Here is a 19,651-nt window from a genome sequence, read left to right as displayed (position 1 = left end):
GATTCGTTCTCTGTTGCTCCTGAGGGCAGGACCAGCACCAACAAGTTGCAATGACAAGGGAGCAAATTTAGGCTAGAGGTTAGGAAGAATGTCCTGACTATTAAAGCTGTTTGACAGTGGAACAGACTGCCTCATGCATTGGGAGGCTCTCCTTCGCTGGAGGTTTTCAAGCAGAGACTGGACAACCATCTGCCAGGGATGCTGTTAGCAGTTTCCTGCACTGAGTAAGAGGGTTGGACTAGGGTTGGACCTCCAAGGTCCCTTCCAACTTGAAAATGCTGTCATTTTAGAAAGTAAAAGAAAGGCGGGGTACCATCTGATGCTCTGCTTCGTTACAAAAAATGTCTTGGTTACAAAAAATATAGGCTGAAACATGCCCTCCCCTATATAAAGTACATGATCCTCCTGGAATTAGTTTTTCTAATTCTGTTCACAACACACACACACACACACACACACACACACACACACACAAACACCAAGAAGCAGTGGTAAATGCAATCATATCTAAAGTTAGTTGGTTTTGAAAAATCGTAGCTAGAAGATTACTTACAGAGAATGACATGACCCTCTTCTACCTTGTGGAATGCTTTGAAGGCAGAGAAAATATCCATAAATTAGGAAATTGGTTTAAGTATTGAAATCACTTTGGACAAGACTCAGTATATTGGAATGGAATATGATATTTAATCAGAATGTACCATCAGAAAGTTTGCTTTTTGATTCCTAATACAGTTCTAATAATAATACAGTTATTATTAGAAATATGATTGTTGTTGCTCTTTATTTTTGCTGTTGTCTGATCAGGGTTGTATTGTATTTATTATTGTTGCTTTTTGCATGCTCTTTGATATTTTTGGATACTGGAATGAAAACATGTTATATGGTTTAAAATAATTATTAAATAAAATTGTGCTTACTTTTTTTTTTAATCGACAAGATTGTCACCCTCTGCATCCTTCGTATTACCTTCTTCATCCGAAAATCAGATAGATAAAAAGAGAACTGGGGAGAGGACGAGGCAGCACCTGAGTCTCTGAGGGGCGCTGCTGGGCCGTGATTGGGCGAGGATGCTTGAGACATGCACGGGAAAGGCGCTATTGTCGAAGGAGCGAATCCTCTGGCTGGCGACGCTCCTCTGCTAGGGCAGCCCAGCAGATGGCGCTGCAGGACGGCAGATGGGGAGGGGGCGTGGCTGCGCGCTGACGCTCCCGGGGCGGTGACGCAGGCCCGGGGCAGGGGCGGAGCATTCGGAGAGTGTTTACATCAGGAGCCGGCGGCGGCGGCGGCGGCAGCAGCTGCAGCACCAGCAGCGCGTCTTGGCTGGAGGGGCTGGCGGAAGCGTGCCGGCTAGTTTCCCACCGGCGTCTCCTCCTCGCCCTTCCGCGCCGTCATGTACCGGGCCCTTTACGGCTTCCGCTCGGCCGAGCCCAGCTCTCTGGCCTTCGCCGCTGGCGAGACCTTCCTGCTGCTAGAACGGAGCAACCAGCACTGGTGGTTGGTGACCCGGGCAGGCTCCGGGGAGACGGGCTACGTGCCGGCCTCTTACCTGCAGCGCCTTCAGGTCAGGACAGGCAGGGGGCGAAAGGCGGGTGAGGGCTGCGGCGGAGGGGTCAGCTGCCTTAGGGGGACACGCACGTCGGGGCTCCTGCACTCCTCCCTGCTGCTGCTGCTGCTGCTGTGGGGAGAGGGGCTGTGTCTGCGCCACGATGGAGCTAAACCCCCCTCCAGGGCAAAAGTGCAAAGGTCACGTAGGCAAGTCTGGGGCCAAAGCAGAGCCCAGCGCTTTTGGAGAGCCTGCGTCTCTTCCTTCATGACGGAGGACGGACAGGGAGGCTAGCTTGGGTCCGCTTCAGGCATCATCATGGCTCTCCCCACCCGCCACGCGCAGAGGTGGGGTGTTTCTGTGTAAGGAGATGCTTTACAGACAGTATACGGAACGTAGTCACCAGTCGCACACACATTGATCACTGCACCGCTGCATGTGGTGGAATGGTACAGTTGGCCATGGCTTCTTGGTATCTGTACAGAGTGTAGACGCTCAGTGCCTTCGGTGTGTGCACGTGAGGATCTATGGGAAGGTGTGTACCATTTCTTACCCAGAAGTGCTTTTGGTGAAGGAAAAAGATGTGATGTAGTCTTGTGTTTGCAGCCTTGAGAGCTGCTGGGCACCAGCTGAGAATGTGTATACTGTCCTTTAAAGGTCAGTGGTGTCCTTTATGGAACTTAGTTAGCTGGTGTGCTGGTCTCTTAACTGAAAATGTGGACTATGTCTTAATGTGGGTCATGATCCAGGCCCCACATTGGTAGAATGGGCTTCTTGTCACACTTAACAGGAAACATGTACAGTGTGCATGAATCAAATGACCCGATTCATGAGGCCTGGAGGTGACTTGAGTTAGAGATGCTGCTTAAGAGAGAGGACCTCATTTCCAGTCCAAGATGTGGGCCTTCCAGTGACTTCACAGCTATGGTCTTCTACTGTGGACTTAATGTTTAGTTAACCAGATGACAGAAATGAGATTTCTTTTGTTGAGGTTTGTCCTTGATTGTTCTGTCCTGGCACTTTTTAAATTTTAAAATGGGAGGCTTTGGGGAGTGGGGCTGTGTAGATCTTTAAAGCACAGAATGAATCCCTTCAAAAAAACCTGCTGTATACCTATATATAAGTAACTTCACTAGTGTGGGAAAAGGGAGAAGGAGGGGAAACATTTCAAGCTACTTACAGATATAATAATGCAAAATGAAAACTTAGCATTATTATGTCAATGGCAATGGGCACATATGTAGAAAGTGCATATTGTGTGTTGCTTAAAGCAGGGGAGAGAGTTGTGGTGGATGTATGATGGGACAGTGTCCCAACTAATGGACATTCTCCAGGCTAGATGATGTGAGAATTGTTATTGAAACTGCCAAAGTCCTGTTTTTCCAAGGAAGAGGATTTGAATTGGAGCTGCAGTGGGAAGCAGTGTTTTCACTATCCCCCCCTCCCCAATCTCTGCACAGAATGAGTTTTGTTCTGGGTAGCATTATCAAGGCAGTGTGTGCACACAAGCATTCAAAGTGGGGCCTTTTTGATTCAACCTGAACTAGATCTAAAATTAACTGAGCAGACAGCAAAAAGCTTGTGAGCCTTAGAGCAGAGCAGCTCAACTTTGGCCCTCTTGCAGATGTTGGCCTGCAACTCCCCTAACCCTAATCCTTGCTAACTTGGCAAAGAGGCACCTTTTAATGTGGTGATTCTCTTTATTTAGCAGGGGGAGAGTAAATGGCCCTCTCCACCCCCAGCACAGTACCTCCCGTGACTGTTGCTGGTGTCTGTGTTTCTTTTTAGAATGTGAGCCCTTTAGGGACAGGGTTCTGTCTTAATTTGTTTGTTTTTTCTCTGTGTAAACTGCCCTGAGCCATTTTTGGAAGGGTGTTATAGAAATTGAATTAATAATAATCATCGCTGGCTATTGGCCACTATGGCTGGGGATCATTTGAGTTGTAGTCCAAAAACAGCTGGGGGGCCTAAGCTGAGCAGGCCTGCCTTAGAGGGAACACTGGTGGGAAGGGGTATGACTCCTCCCCCTGCACTGCAGCCCCTGTCCAAATCTTCCCCTCCCTGAAGCAGCTGTTGGCTGAGGAGAGGAGCTTGATAACTTTGCCTCCATGCCTGTTCTCTTAATTTCATCTCAGTGGAGGGGGAAATATACAGGCATAAACACTGCATTCATACATTTGAGCACAAACATTGTGTCTCTAAGTTTTCTACTCTGCAGGGGCAGTTTAAGGCAGGGAACTGGCTCAAGGACAAAAGGCTCAAATGTCTCCTGATTCAAACCATTTCCCCACCCCAGGCTTCTTTTTGAAAAAAAGATGTTTAGCATTAATTGTGGAATGTTATGTCTGCTTTGGTCTGCACCAGTATCTCATTGGCTAACTATGTAATAGCCTTTCATATCCCCAAATGGAGTTCCTAGATGGGCAGGACAGGACATTAGAGGAGGTTTAGACAACCCATAATATATTCAGATACAAATAATGAAAAAATCTTTCATTCTCTCCTTACCACCCGGTTCTTAATGTTTGTGTGGTTTCAGTGGCACAACTTGAGCACCTGTCCCTGGATATAGAATATTCAATTTATATAGCACTTTTCATTAAAATCTCAAATTCGTTTACCATATTAAAACAATACAATTAAAATACAAAAAGTAGAGCTATTAATATAAATATAATCTCTATTTAAAAATCTCTCTAAAATACATAAAACTCAGCAGCAGCAGCAGCAGTAAAACTAACCTCATTTAAAAGCCTGGCTGAAGAGCTATGTCTTGTTTTCTAAAAACTGTAGTTGAAGCTGAGGAGTGGATGCCAGCTGGGAGAGCATTCCAAAGCCTGGGGGCAATGACTGAGAAGGCCCTGTCTTGTGTGCTCAACAGCCCAGCCTCTTCTGCCATCCGCACGTGGAACAGAGTCCCCTCTGATTATCTTGCTCAATGGGCAGAAACGCTTGGAAGCAGGTGGTCCTTCAAATATCTAGGGCCCAAACCATTTAGGGCTTTAAAGGTCAAAATCAGCACCTTGAATTGGACCTGGAAACAAACTGGAAGCCAGTACAACTCTTTCAGAATAGGTGTTGAATGCTCCAAGCGATTCGTTCCTGAGAGAGCCCTGGCAGCTGCATTCTGCACCAACTGAAGTTTCCAAATATTCTTCAAGGGCAGCCCTAGGTAGAGCACATTGCAGTAATCCAGCTGTGATGTGACTAAGGCATGGGTAACCATGGCCAGATGTGCCTTCTTGAAAGGGCTGCAGCTGGCGCACTAGCCAAAGCTGTGTAAAAGCACTTCTAGTCACAGTCTCCACCTGAGCATCCAAAAGCAGAACCAGGTCCAGCAGTACTCCCAAGCTGTGCACTTGCTCTTTCAAGGGGAGTGCAGACCCATCCAGAACAGGTATATATGTATATGTGTGTGTATAGAGAGAGATGGCTCATTAAAACTGAAGTGTATCTGCATGAGCGAAATATGAAGGTGCTTGAGAAAGTTGAAAAGGAAGAAGCAATAGAGGGTGTCGGGGGCAATATTAGCCATTACAAATGGTGCAGAGCATGACAGTTAATATGTGTTTCTCTATTTTGTTGGCGTGTGTGTATGTGTATATACACACACACTCTCTCTCTCTCTCTCATTGTCTCCCTGGGCAAAAAGACAGGCAGCTTTTTGAAAAGTGTCTCTGAACACTTTTTTGCATCTACTGTAAACACTGCTTCTGAGTGAGAACGCAGAGCAGTTCTGGTTGTAAACTTTCTACTTACTTGGAATATAACACAGAGGCTAATAACAGGCTTGTCCAACTGCAGATGAGGGTGCCAGGCAGCTAATCCTGAACAAAAACAAATGTAACAATAATGACAGTAATTATAGCTAAATCAAACATGCTAGCAATTATGGAAAGTGAAAGAACAGATTGCTTCAGCCCAAATAGGAACTGAAGTGATCAGTGCTAACACCATCCTCTCTAGTGCAAGGGTGTACTTAATGGAGAATTCCTAGGGAAAGGGTAAGCAGTGAAATGAGTATTTGCTTTGGAGCAGACACAGTTTGGGTCAAAGTGTTTTTCTCTAATGCTGCATGCTTGAGACTTGAAGCTGTGCCTGAAATAGTAGCATAAAGAGATAATACTTGTGTGCATAATGATTATTACATTTATTCACCGAAATACTTAAATACTTGCATCCATGCTTTGGGGAGCATATATCTACATAAACATCTCATTTATCAGTACTAATGATTGAGGTCATTCTTCAGTAAAATAACTTTGTTTTGGAAAAGGACCCTCTACCCCCCACAAAGTGGGCTACACATCTAACTGAAACACAAATGAGAACCCTAGTGTGCCAGTTAAATAGATAAATCTGTTAGTTGTATGGCTGATTTTCAGCCATATAAAGTCAGTTGTATGGAACATGTATGGCTAATTTAATACGTCAGCTTTTTCATAAGATGAATGTTTGGCTACTGCCATGTAATGGACACTTGCCTGGAATTGTTTGAAACTGAATTTGTGTTGGACTGCCCTGCTAAACTATACCTGAGAAACCAAAATTTCCCCCCAGCCTGTTCAGATGATGGAGCTATGTGTATTGGATAAGAGACCCACTGAATGCACTCATAATTGTGGGTTTGTTGCAGATCTCCACCAATAACTGAATGCCACCATTTTGTCTTGTGTTGAGAAAGTGCACAAATGGCTTCTACTGCATTGGGAGTATAATCTTCACAGAATCATTTTTTATGTGATTTGTGTTGGAACAAGCTTACAAAGTTTTGGGCCTGTGTTTTTCAGTATGAAGACACTTAAGCCATCTGTATGATATGGAACAGAGTGAATTTCGATATGTTAAGATTAGCCATGCATGTGGCTCTAGTACATATTTTGGGAGCAGCATTTGTAACTTGGCAATAAGGAAACCAGAGGTGGGGGTGACCATTCGAAGACCTGGGGGAATGACACGATTTTCATGGATCCTGCCTAATTTAATGCTGCATGCTAGCTTGTTCCTGTAAATATTTACAGTGCAAAAACCCCTCAAGAACCTGCTTTCACATTTGTTTTTAGATGAGTGCGTCAAACTTATTCTTAGCAATACAGAGTATGGGAAACAAACAGGGGGAACTTCAAATCCTAATAGAGGAAGGCAAATATGATCTGATATCACAGAAACTTGATGGGATGAGATTTATGATTGGAAGGTAGCACTTGAAGGGCATGACTTGTTCAAAAGGAATAGGCCGAACGAAAGAGGGGAAGGTGTGGTGATGTATATGGCCTGTATATACCTGTACAGAAATCCATGAATCTGAGCATGGAAGCCCGGTTGAAAGTTTCTATGTAAAAGGGGAGAGAGATCAAAGAGATACCACCATGGGAATTTATTATAGATCACCTGACCAATCAAAATGTAGACTGTGCTTTCCTTGCATTACCAACTTTTGAAAGAGGCAGGTTAGTAGTAATAGAAGAAGTAAGTTAACAAACGCCTAACAATAGGAGATCTGCTACATTTTTGATCTCGTTTGTTGACAACTTCATCTTTTAGAGGATGGAAGAAGGAATGAGAAGTCACCTATTCTGGGCTTAGGACTTGCCCTGGAGTGACCATACCATCTTGGAATTCATGATAACAAGGGGAGGGAAACCTGAAGGAAGTCAGATGTGTACCCTGGATTTCAGGAAACCTGGTGTATTTTTGTTTTTTTTTTGTTTTTTTTGTTTGCTGTTTGGAGAAAAATTGGGCAAGACCCCATGACTAGAAATTCTAAAGAGGAAAAAGGGTCAGAGAATGATATGAGATATTGAAGGGACAATTGCAAACAATTCCCATGAGAAGAGAAAGTGAGAGACATCTAAATATACCTGAGTGGATGCGCAGAGAACTCTGTACAGCTGAGAAGTGAAATGGAAGGAGGGGCATATAATCAGGAAAGAATACAAAAGGGTGGCCCAAATCTGTAGGGATGGTGTCAGGAAAGCTGACATTTGGAATGAGCTGAATCTTGTGAGTGGATGCCAAAAACAACATAAATGGGTTTTATGAAACAAGAGGAAGGCCAAGGAAGTGGTGGATCGGTAGCATGGATGACAGAGAAGGCAGAACTCCTTAAAACCTATTTTGCACCTGCCTCCTCCTACAAAGCAAATGAGGCCGGGCCAGGCAACAGATGTACAGATGAAGAAAGGAGGGAAATGCACCTCAAGATAAGTGTAGAGATAGTAAGAACATCTAGCTATCTTAGATGAGTTTAAGTTTTCAGGGCCAGATGAATTACATCCCTGGGTACTGGAAGAACTTGCAGGTGTGACCTTATAACACACTTGTTTGACAGTGGAACAGTGTGCTGCTTTACAGTGGGGTGAGCTCTCCTCTGCTGCAGGTTTTCAGACAGCAGCTGGACAGCCATGTGTTAAGGGTGCTGTAACAGTTCGCTGCACTGAGCAGAGGGTTGGACTAGAACTGTGGTTCCCAACCTGGAACCTACAACTCTCAGCATCTCTAGCTACAATTTATTGTGGCTGGGGATGCTGAGAGTTGTAATTCAGCAACATCTGGAGGATCCCAGGTTGGGAACTACTAGACTAAAAGACCTCCAAGCTTTCTTCCACCTGTCATTCTGTGAACATTTCTCTTTCCATCCTACCCCTAGATTCATCTGAAAATGATTTTGGATCCACTTCTTGTAACTGCTTTGTCTGTAGGCAGAAGGTTACCGCATCTTGGACCACCTTGAACAGTCTCCTTTTTGATTTAGATGTACTTTCAAAATGCAATGCAGAGTATTTGCTCTGTGGGGAGCCAGAGCAGAGAACTCTTGAAAGATTAGTGGTGCTTCTGATCAACAGTTCGATTCCCGTTTGATTGAATTGCCATGGCCTGATCTTCATCACGAGCTCTTCTGTATTCTACATAAGTGATTATGTTGCTTATTAGGGATGTGCACAGAACCACAGCAGGGCGGTTCGAAGGTTTCAGGGGTGCCACTATAAGGGCAGGGGTGGGTGCACTTACTGCTCCTGCTGCTTTTCTCCCACCGGTGCTCGTTGCCGGTAAAAGCCTTCAGGGTGGCAGCGTAACTCCCTACTGCCCCTTCCCCCCCTCCTTGACCAGAAGTACCAGGGGCATGTGTGCCCCATGTACATGCATGTGCATTTCAGATGGGTGCGGGCGCACACGCATCCGGTACTTCCGGCCGAGGAGGGGGAAGGGGCAGCAGGGAGGTCCGCTGCTGCCTCAAAGGCTTTTACCAGAAACGAGCGTCAGCGGGGCGGAAAGCATCAGGAGGGGTAAGTACCCTCCCCCGCCATTAAAGCAACACCCCCCCCAGCCTCAAACTTCAAACCCCACTCCCCAGAGTTTGAACCTGTTCGGAGGCCAGTAAAAGGGCCTCCGAACAGGTTTGTGCGCATCCCTATTGCTTATACATATTCAGGCTCCAAAAAGCTAGCTCTCCTGGCTCACTCTATGCGTGGCTTAATTATATAGCAACTTGCTCTTAATTGGCTCTCTGCCCTAGTTGGTAAATTTAGTTGTGATTGTTTTCCTTACTAGCCTGATGAGGTTTCTCCCAAGAGTCCATTCTGGTAAGTACTTATAGTGGAATTTAGTTGACTCAGTCATGCAGTCCTGTATTTCAGGATAATTAACCACTAACTTCAATGATATGCTGAGTTATCCATCCATTGATTTTTAAATTAAAACAAGATGCCCTGACATTCACTCCTGCAGCTCGATCTTTTGGGCCTGAGGCCTCAGTTGCTAGGTGGCAGCAACTGAATACTTGGGTCTGGCCAGATTATCCTTCTGGGCAACTAAAAAGGCTTTCTTGACTCACTAGCCCTCTTCAGTCTTTCTTTTAAATAGCAGATGCTTACATAGGAAGCTGCCATATACTGAGTCAGGTCATTGGTCTATCTAGCTCAGTATTGTCTTCACAGACTGGCAGCAGCTTCTCCAAAGTTGCAGGCAGGAATCTCTCTCAGCCCTCTCTTGGGGAAGCCAGGGAGGGAACTTGAAACCTTCTGCTCTTCCCAGAGCAGCTCCATCCCCTAAGGGGAAGATCTTACAGTGCTCACACTTCTAGTCTCCCATTCATATGCAACCAGGGTCCACCCTGCTTAGCTAAGGGGACAAGTCATGCTTGCTACCACCATACCAGCTCTCCTCTCTGAAGTGTCCCAAATGTGCATCTGCAAGCTCTACCCTAGTGCTCATGTTTTCAGAAGCCTTACCCCCACATTGAACACGCTTGCAGGATTTGTTGGAAGGCTGGAGTACCACAGTATTCCAATCATGGAAAGAATCTCTTTCCAGTTACCATGTTTGTCTCTGCAGGCAAATGCTGTAAGCATGTTCAGTGTGAGGGTGAGGCTTCCGAGTGCTTTGGTGCCAGGGTGGGGTTTGTGGGTGTTCTCTCGGGATGCTGTACATAGGTGCAGCATCCTTTTTTCAGTGACTGAAGAAGGCTACTATTTCTCTAAATTGTTTCATGTTTGTCTTGTGGGGTTATTTTTTTAAGCTGCCCTGGTTATATAATTAGAAATAGACAACATTAAGATGGCAAAGGACCTTTACATATTTGGTTATTTGTGCTTTTCTCTCTCCTTAGTTCAGAAGTAATTCAGGTGGGATTTTCCATTTTGCTCTGGTCTTTCACAATCAGTTTTGGCTTTCAGGTGTTGCTGTGCAGCAGAAACACCTGGGAGTTGAAAGATGGCTACTCATAGCACAAATTATAAATGGGATGGACTAGAATCAAGCCATCTTCTCTGCAGTGATATAAACTGTGACTGAATTAGAATCACTTTAAAGGAGACTCTACTTTAAAATGAAAGGGCTGTGTAACCTTAGAGTAGTTTAGAGTAGTTACACAGACCTTTCACTTTAAAACAAAGTCTCATTTAAAGTGATTCTAATTCAGTCACAGTTTATATCACTGCAGAGAAGATGGCTTGATTCTAGTCTATCCCATTTATAATTTGTGCTTTGAGAAGCATACGTGACTGCTGAATTCCATCCCCAGCTTTCATTCTTTGTCCATGCACATGTGAAGTCTTGCTGCTTGGGCATAATTTGGTCCAAGTCTGCTGCTTAAATGAATGTGTCTTATTTATGTAGTGCAGGAAAGGTATTTTATGATTTAGAATTCAAATTCTAAATCAGTGTTGATGGCCAACCAAATCGTTTTTGGCCTCTGTCTGATCAAAGAGTGACTTAAGTGTTCCAGAGCACTTCGTATATCTCTTCATTTAATAATAGTGTTGATGCTAATTAATGGCCAGATGTGAATAGGTAATTTATGTTGCCATGCTCACTGCAAGAGCATCTAACAATAAGTGGCAGTGTAATGAGAGGAGAAGAGGAAGGGGTATGTTGCCAGTGAGAGTCACTGTTGCAAAAAAATAACCTAGCAGTTAGCTTCATTAATAATGCAGTCAGGTTCAAGATAAACTCCACATGCTGCAAGAGCTACAGTCGAAGGAAGTAAACCTTGTTGATTGATAGAACTTCCCGGTGGGGGTGATGAACTGAGATCACAGCAGGGCAATTGAGCTAATGTCATTTAAAGTGGGATCCCTGACTTAAATTAAGGAATTACACCTGCCAGTGCCACCTGCATGTTTCCTTCAACACAGATTTACAACTTCCTGGCTCTTTCCTTCACAGCTTATTTTTAATTAGGAAACATGCACAACTATCTTCATTGGAAGGTTTTTTGTTTTATTTTAAACATTCCCCCAGACAGTGTATCCTCTACCTTAATAGGGTGCTATCCTGTTGTTCAGAATAGTTTTACTTAACTTGGACCTGTGAGTCCAAGTTAAGTGAGTCCACATCTGGAAAAATATCTTTCCAAAACTGGGTGTCTCTAGAGTTTTGCTGTTGACTTTGGTTGTAGAGGACAGCTTGAGAACTTGAAGGCTGTATCTGGTGAAGGCTTAAAAAACAAAGGTGGCTGATTATGGCTCTTAGTGTGGAACTGGTGAGGTTCAGTGCCCTATACACCTAATGATCCCTTTCTCATAACTGCTGTTGCCTGTCCCTCTGGTTTGTCTGGAACAGATCTCCTTCTCTCCAGCCTTACCATCTGGCACTGTGCTAAGACATTATAAATTCTTAGCTTGACTCTTGGAACCCAAATAAATTAATACACATACCCCATCAATGGATCAATCATGACCAGGAGAAGGAAGCAACTCCTGCCTTGCTTGCTGTTTTTGTCTTGTCATTGCATCCATCCATCCCCTAGCTCAGGCAAGTGATGGATGGATGTGACCAGAAGGAGGGAGTAACTTGTCACCACCTTGCTTGCTGCCTCCTGCTTGTGTCTATCCATCACCTGGCTCATGGGATTTGTTAAGCCCTGTTGTACATGAATTGTAACAATTTGAATGGGTTTTATGTATGAGAGCCTGCTGTTGCTTGCCTTCTCCAAACTATAGCACTAATGAGAAAAAAACCCTGCCTCTCCTTTGAGCCCTATAGCATATGTAGAGGGCTTGAGGGAGGAATTTCTCTCATTTGCTTGGGGGTATGGAGAAGGTAAGAAATGGTGGACAGCATCCTGACTAAGTTAGTCACTGATTTCAGTGGGACCTAATAATTTATGACTGACTTATTGATTTCAGTGGTTCAGAGTCCAGATTAACTAGTCTGGGTGTTGCCCCGTGGAAGAGGCTCTTGCTGTCTCCAAGTGACAGTGTAAGTGACAGCTTGCCAGAGGGCAAGAGGCAAGCCTCAGGTTAAGCTGCTGAATAGATCTGTGGATGCCTGGTTCTAACTATATCGGATATGAGTGTGATTGAGTATTCAATACAATGGAATAGCAGTGTAGAGCAGGGGTTCTCAATGTTGGGTCCCTAGATGTTATTGGACTTCAACTCCCGTAACCCCTAGCCCCAGTGACCTTTGGTTGGGGATTATGGGAGTTGAAGTCCAATAACATCTGGGGACCCAATGTGGAGAATTCCTGGTGTAGAGAATGTGGGGAGGCCTTTCTGCTCATCTGATAACCTTAGAGTATAATACTCTGAAGAGGGAGGGTAAATATCACTGGGGACGAAATGCTCTGAGAGCACACTAGATGGTAATTAAAAGTGATTATTCTACAATACAGTGATTAGAAACCAGCATCAATTTTTCCATAATAAATCATGCCAGACTAATCTCTTTTTAAATCCAGCTTAGTGGATTGTGGGAATTCAGTGACTGTAATCTTCTTCTTCTTCTTTATATATTTCCCTTAGGCATACTCATTGCTAATCCCATGTGTGGCAGCTCTCACGAGAGTTCACGAGCAGCTAGCGCCGGGGACGGGTGGAAGGGAAGAAAATGGCAGCGGCAGCCAACCGGCAGGGAAACAAAATGGTGGTGAACGGCCAACTGGCCGGCTGGCGGAAAGAGGGAGGGTGGGAACTAAGCGGTTGCGGCAGTGAGTGAGTGGGGGAAATAGCAGCCAGCGGGTGGGCGAAGCATGAGTGGGGGGGAAAACTGCGACGCAGGCAGGGAAGAAGACGGTGATGGCGGCAGGGGTGTGGGGGTGTGGCGGTGTAGTGGTGGCTGTGAACTAGAGGCGCAGATGTTCTGCCCCCAGTCCAGCTAGTTGATCTTGATTTCAGCAAAACACTTGGCAAAGATCCCCATGATATTTTGGGAAACTACTCAAATGTGGGCTAGATCATGATACCATTAGGTGGATTCACAGCTGGCTGGAAAATCATACTCCAAGTGCTCATCAACAGGTGCTCAGCAAACTAGAGAGGTTTTGAGTAGGGTGTTGCAGGGTCCTGTCATGACCCCAGTACTCTTCAATGTTTTTATCAGTGACTTCAGTGAAAGAGTCATCAAACTTGCAGACTGTACAAATCTGAAAGGGCTAGCTAGTTCATCAGAAGACAGAAATAACATTCAGAACTTTGAAAGAATGGAAAACTGAGCTGAAACTAACCAAGTGAAATTCAACAGAAACAAATGCAAAGTTATGCTTTTAGGTGAGAAAAAAATGCACATGTATAGGAAGCGGTGTGGTGGGGGGGGGCATATGGCTCATGAGTAGCAAATGTGAAAATAATCTTGGGATAATAGCTGATCACAAGAGTCTCACTGTGCTGGTGCTACAAACACTGTTAATGCAATTCTATGCATTAGTAGAACCATAGGGCCGCATGGTCAGACTTAGTTAGTCATGACTAGCTATTCTGGATGCTGCCCAATAGGTCTGACTACTACAGAATAAAGTGGAACTATCTAAAATAGTATTTTTGAATCTCTCATTTTAAGTAGATTATAGACAGATTGAGATGGGTTCCAGGAAGAGCAATGAAGATGGTCAGAGTCTGGCAAACAGACCCTATGAGGGAAAGTCTTATTTTATTTATTTATCCAATTTCTATACCGCCCTTCCAAAAATGGCTCAGGATGGTTTACGTAGAGAAATAATAAATAAATAAGATGGACCCCTTTCCCCAAAGGGCTCACAATCTAAAAAAAAACATAAGATATACACCAGCAGCAGTCACTAGAGGTACTGTGTTGGGAGTGGATAGGAAGTTGAAGGTACTGGGTATGTTTAGCATGGAGAAGAAGCATGCTATCACTGGACAATGATAGCATGCTTCAGATACCTGAAAGGTATCTTAGATTTGTTATCTGCTTCTCTAGAGGGCAGGACTAGATTTAATGGAGTTTTAAGTTGTAGGAGGGTAGATTTAGTTGAACATGAGTAAGTTTTTATCACTTTGATGGATGAACTAAGGCTCCCCTCTACTTAAAGTCTTCAAGCAGAGACTGAACATCCATGTGTTTGTGATGCTCCAGCCCTAGATTTCCAATGATGATAATGATGAAAATGATATTAATATTTTTAAAAAACATTGTTTTCCGCCCCATAACAAACTCTTCTCTCGGCGGCTCACAACACATGAAATGAAAACGCATATATTAAATCATAACAGACCAAAAGTGGGGGGAAATACAAAATACAATGCAAAGCAATTTTAAAAACTCTTAAAATCACTTAAAATAAAAATCAGATTCGGGAGTCAAAATTTAAAAGGCCTGAGTGAACAAAAATGGTCTCTACCTGCTGTCTAACAAGAACAAAGTGATGAAGCCAGATGAGCCTCACTGGGGAGGCTATTCCATAAACGAGGTGCAACCACTGAAAAGCCCCTCTACCTAGTAGCCACCCACCTCACCTTGTTTGGCAGAGGCAACTGGAAGAGGGCCTCCAAAGAAGATTGTAAGGACCGGGTTGGGACATATGGGGCAAAGTGATCTCTCACGTAACTCAGTCCCAAGCTATATAGGGCTTTAATGGTTAAAATCAGCACTTTGAATTGGGCCCATAAATGGACTGGGAGCAAGTGCAGCTGACGAAGCACTGCGTGATATGCTCAAACCATCCAGTCCCAGTTAATAATCTTGCAGCCCTATTTTGTACCAGCTGCAGTTTCCGGACCATTTTCAAAGACAGTTCCATGTACAATGCATTGCAGTTATGCAAGTGAGAGGTTTCCAGAGCATGAGTAACTGTGGCCAAGCTATCACTGTCCAGGTAAAGTCGCAGTTGGCATATCAGCTGTCGCTTATAAAAGGCGCTCCAAGCCACAGAGGCCACTTGGAGCCTCTAGTGGCAATATTGGATCAATGAGCACCCCCAAACTGCAAACCTGCTCCTTCAGGGGGAGTGCAACCCCATCTAGAACAAGCTGAACATCATTTGCCTAGGCAGAGGAACTAAATGAACTGGACCAGCAGTACTTCTGACTTGTCTGTATTGAGTCTCAGCTTGTTCACCTTCATCCACTCCACTACTGCATCCAGAACCAATTCAGGACAGTCACCACCTCACCTGCATCTGATGAAAAAGAGAGATACATATCTCTCCACATATACATATCACCCACATATTGATGACACTTCAGGCCAAATCTCTGGATGACCTCTCCCAGCAGTTTCATGTAGATATTATACAGCATAGGGGAAAGAATGGAACCCCGAGGAACCCCAAAGCATAACTACCAAGGGGTTGAGCAGTAATCCCCCAGTACCACCTTTTGGAAATGGGCCTCAAGGTAGGAGCGGAGCCACCTCCAAGCAGTGCCGCCCACACCCAACTTGGCCAACTTATCCAAAAGGATACCATGGTTAATGGAATCGAAAGCTGCTGAGAGATCCAAGAGAATTAACAGGGTTGCTCTTGCTCTCTGCACAGGTCATCCCACAGGGCAACCAAAGCCGTTTCTGTTCCAAAGCCAGGCCTGAAGCCAGATTGAAATGGGTCTAGCTAGTCTGTTTCCTCCATAAATGTCTGGAGCTGGTCAGCCACTACACGCTCAAGCACCTTGCCCAGGAAGGGAATATTGACCACAGGCCTATAATTGTTTACATCCTCTGGTTCCATACTCGGAGTGGTTGAATAATAGCTTCCTTCAACAGAGCTGGGGCCACTCCCTCTCAGTAAGTTGCTTAGAACCTGCTAGACCCAGCTAAAAATTCCCTCCCTACAAGATTCAATAAGCCATGAAGGACAAGGGTCAAGCATGCATGTGGTTGGCCAAAATCGACTAAATACGTTGTCCACATCCTCTGGGACCAATAATTGAAACTCCTTCAGCAGAGCTAGACCAGCTGTTACTCTGGACTCCTCCCAATGACCCTGCATCAGCCATAGAATCCAACTCATCAATACGAGTGACTTTTTCCTCAAAGTGCTGTGCAAATGTGTCAGTGTGTTACCGAGGGTGCCAATACATCTTGTCTGGGTCCAGATTTCAGAAGACCCTGAAGCACCTGGGGAAGCCCCTCTGGATGACATTGAGAGGATTTAATGGTGGATGAAAAAAATGGTTTCTTCTGTTCCATCACAGCCACAGAATAGGCTTGATAATGAGCTCTAACCTGTGTTCACTCAAACTCACCCCAAGTTTTCCTTCACTTTACGTTCCAGCCGTCTCCCAGCTTGCATCATTTTGTCAGCTCAGGTATATACAAAGGTGCTGCATGGGCTCTGCTTTGTGGGAGCTTGTACTTGGGAACAATTATGTCAACTGCCTGAGCCATCTCTCCATTCCAGAGAGCAAATACAGCTTTGACAGGAGCTCCTGCCATACCAGCTGGAAAATCCCCCAGAGCCCTCAAGAATCCATTGGAGTCCATCAGTCTCCAGGGGTAGACGATTTTTATAGGTCCCCCACCCTTGCAGAGAGGTGTAGCCGCTAAGACTCTAAACCTCAGAAGGAAGTGATGTGATCATGACAAGGGCATAGATGACATCCCCCACTTTCAAATCACCATGCTCCTGTCCAGTCAAAAAAAATGAGATCCAGAGTGTGCCCAAATTCATGTGTTGGGGCCAACAATGTGTTGGGATAGCCCCATGGTTGTTCTGGCAGCCATGAAGTCCTGAGCCACCCCAGACAAGGCAGACTCAGCATGAATGTTGAAGTCACCCAGAACAATCATTTTGGGAGTCCTCAATAGGGGGGATGTGCACGGAACCGTGGCGAGGCAGTTCGAAGGCGGTGGGGGTCTCCCTTTAAGAGCAGGGGGAGGGTGCACTTAAAACACACACACACCCACTGCTTCCCCCCGCTGGCATTAGTTTTTTTAACAGTCCATCAGGGCGGCAGCGTACCTCCCTGCCATCCCGTTGCCCTCGTCTTCCGGATATGACCGGAAGTTGCTGACGTACCTGCTTCCGGTCATATCTGGAAGATGAGGGCAATGGGGTGGCAGGGAGGTATGCTGCCGCCCTGATGGGCTGTTAAAAAACCTGATGCTGGCGGGGGGAAAGCAGCAGGAGAGGTAAGTGCCCCCTCCCCCTGCTCTTAAAGGGAGATCCCCTCCGCCTTCCAAGTGGCGGAACCACCGGTTCCATGCACATCCCTAGTCCTCAACACCAAATCTGAGACCACATTTGTGAGCTCAGGCAAGGAGATAGCTGGTCAGCAGGGTGGGCGGAACACAAGCAGAACCCCTACTCCTGTTCTGAGAGCCCAACACCAGTCACAAAAACTCTGAACCAGCACTCACTTGGACAGGGGGCCTAGAAAAGAAAATAGAGCTTTTATAAATTACAGCAACCCACCGTCCCCACCCTGGCCCTCTAGTCTATGCAGATGCCACACTAAATACCCAGGTGGACACATCTGGGAAAGACTAATTGCTCTCAGCTCCCCCACCCAGGTCTCTGTAATACAAACCTGGTTGGCCTCTTCCTCCACAATTAAACCATGGATAATAGAGATTTTATTCTGGACCGACCTGGCATTAAACAGCAGCACCAGCACGCCAAAGCACAAGATGTTAAAGCAGCCAGGAACTCTCTCATTATGGGAACAGCCAGGAAAAGGGATAGGAATAAAATGTTGAACCTCGGTCTCCATCACAGTTTTTGGAAAGCATTTGAAATCTTATTACCCAGGCTTTTATGATTGTGTCTACTGCTGCTTCTTTGTATTTTATATGGTTATTTTATGCTTTAAATCTTTTTAGCCAGATCTATGTTTTTATATTTTAGCTTATATTTGAATTGTGTATTTTAAAGTCTTGTTTTAATTTTTGTGTGAACTGCCTTGGAATTGTTTTAATGAAAGCCAGTATATAAATTTAACAATAAATAAATAAAACCACTCTCCCTGTCTTCTGATGTAAATGAGGCCCCATGTCATACCTATCCCCACCCATAATCGCTCTAATTGAAGCACCCCCAGTTCTCCCCAGGTTCAAATCCTCATAGGCACATAATTAAACAGCTGAAACTACTCCCAGCAGGAAGACTAGAGCCCTTAGCCTTGTGGTTCCAAAGGGCAACCTCCTTTGGTGGCAACTCTGCTGGCGGTGAGCTCACTGCCCCAGGCAGCGTGTTCTTTATACTGCCAGCCCAGGAAATTATGCAGGACCCAGCAAAGACTGCTGAGTCAGCATTCTGGACCCTCCTGGGAGCTGCAGTTCTGCCACCAACACAGGCCTGCAGCAAGATTGCTCCCAAAGAGAGAGAACCTCAGGAAAACGGGGTCAGCTGCTGCTGGCACTTACCACGAGCTCTACTCGCCACCTTCTAGGGCAGATGGAACACTCTCTCTTCTTCCTTCTGCTGACAGTGATGTACATCAGGAAGTGGGGCTGAACTAGATGACCTACAAGGTCCTCCCCAACTCTGGTTTTATTATTATTCAACCTAGTTATTGGTAGCCACTCATGGAGGCTATTCATACGATGGGGCGAAATCGGGCTAGAGGAGGCTAGCCCGATTTTGCCCCATTGTATGAACCACCGGGCTCAGCTACGAGCCCGGTGGTTCCTAGGTGGGTAACCCGCCTAAGTACCCCTCCCCTAAAACCTGATTTGTGGAGTGAGCACTCCGCAAACCTGGTTTTAAAGATCGTGAGTAGCCGTGGCTCGACTCCGTGCTGTGGTTACTCATGAGTAGACCCCCGGAGGGGAGGTGAAAATTCACCTCCCAGCTCTGGGGGTCTCCCCAGTATGCCCTGCGCATTCACGCAGGGCATACTGGAGCTTCCGGGGGCCATGTGGCTCCCCAGCCCCCACCCCCCACCCCTGCAATCCAGCCACCCAGGGCCTCCCTCCCTGCTCGTGTGCAGGGAGAGCGGGCTTAGCTCCCTCTCCCCGCTCACCCTTCTAAACTGGGTCTCACTGATCATGAGGCCTGGCTCAGTGTCTCTTGAGTGACTATGTGGTGTCTTAACCTTACTACCCTGTATCAATCCAGGAAGGTGCCAACAAAATACAGCAAATACTATCCTATACACCAGATGGGTGTATCTGTCTGTTACTCTTTATTCTAAATTTTTTACTGAAATGAAGAAGCAGTTGGAGATCTGTCTTGCGGCTTAAAGTATATGCAACCAAATAGTGTCTGACATGGGGAAATTGTCTCAGCGACTGGTGTCTCTATTCCCAGTGGTTATTTATATACTTGGGCACTGTTCCCTCTAAGGCGTGTGCATGTGTGTGCGCGCTCATAAAGTTGTTGTTTTTTATGCCCGCTCAGTTTATTTTAGATCCCACTCAGGTTGAATCAGGAAGGCCCTTCTCTGAATGCATGTGCGCACATACTGCCTTGATACTGCCACCCAGAAC

General features: G+C 45.5%; 1 protein-coding gene across 3 annotated transcripts in view; it reads left to right on the top strand.

Moving 5' to 3' along the window:
- NCKIPSD (NCK interacting protein with SH3 domain) overlaps positions 1-19,651 on the top strand; it is a 166,310-nt gene that overhangs the window by 22,078 nt on the left and 124,581 nt on the right. The window contains exon 1 of one of the 3 annotated variants that reach the window (XM_053301703.1): positions 1,234-1,564. The exons of 1 other annotated variant lie outside the window; for it this stretch is intronic. In XM_053301703.1, coding sequence (XP_053157678.1) covers positions 1,394-1,564 — 171 coding nt within the window. In that variant the 5' untranslated portion in view covers positions 1,234-1,393. Of the gene's footprint in view, positions 1-1,233; positions 1,565-1,953; positions 2,082-19,651 lie in introns of those variants that run through there. One more of the 3 variants, XM_053301704.1, reaches the window with a different exon arrangement.

This window comes from Hemicordylus capensis, chromosome 2, assembly GCF_027244095.1.
Source record: "Hemicordylus capensis ecotype Gifberg chromosome 2, rHemCap1.1.pri, whole genome shotgun sequence".
NCBI lineage: Eukaryota > Metazoa > Chordata > Lepidosauria > Squamata > Cordylidae > Hemicordylus > Hemicordylus capensis.
Note: the sequence above shows the minus strand (reverse complement) of the source record. Positions and strands in the feature narration are given on the sequence as shown.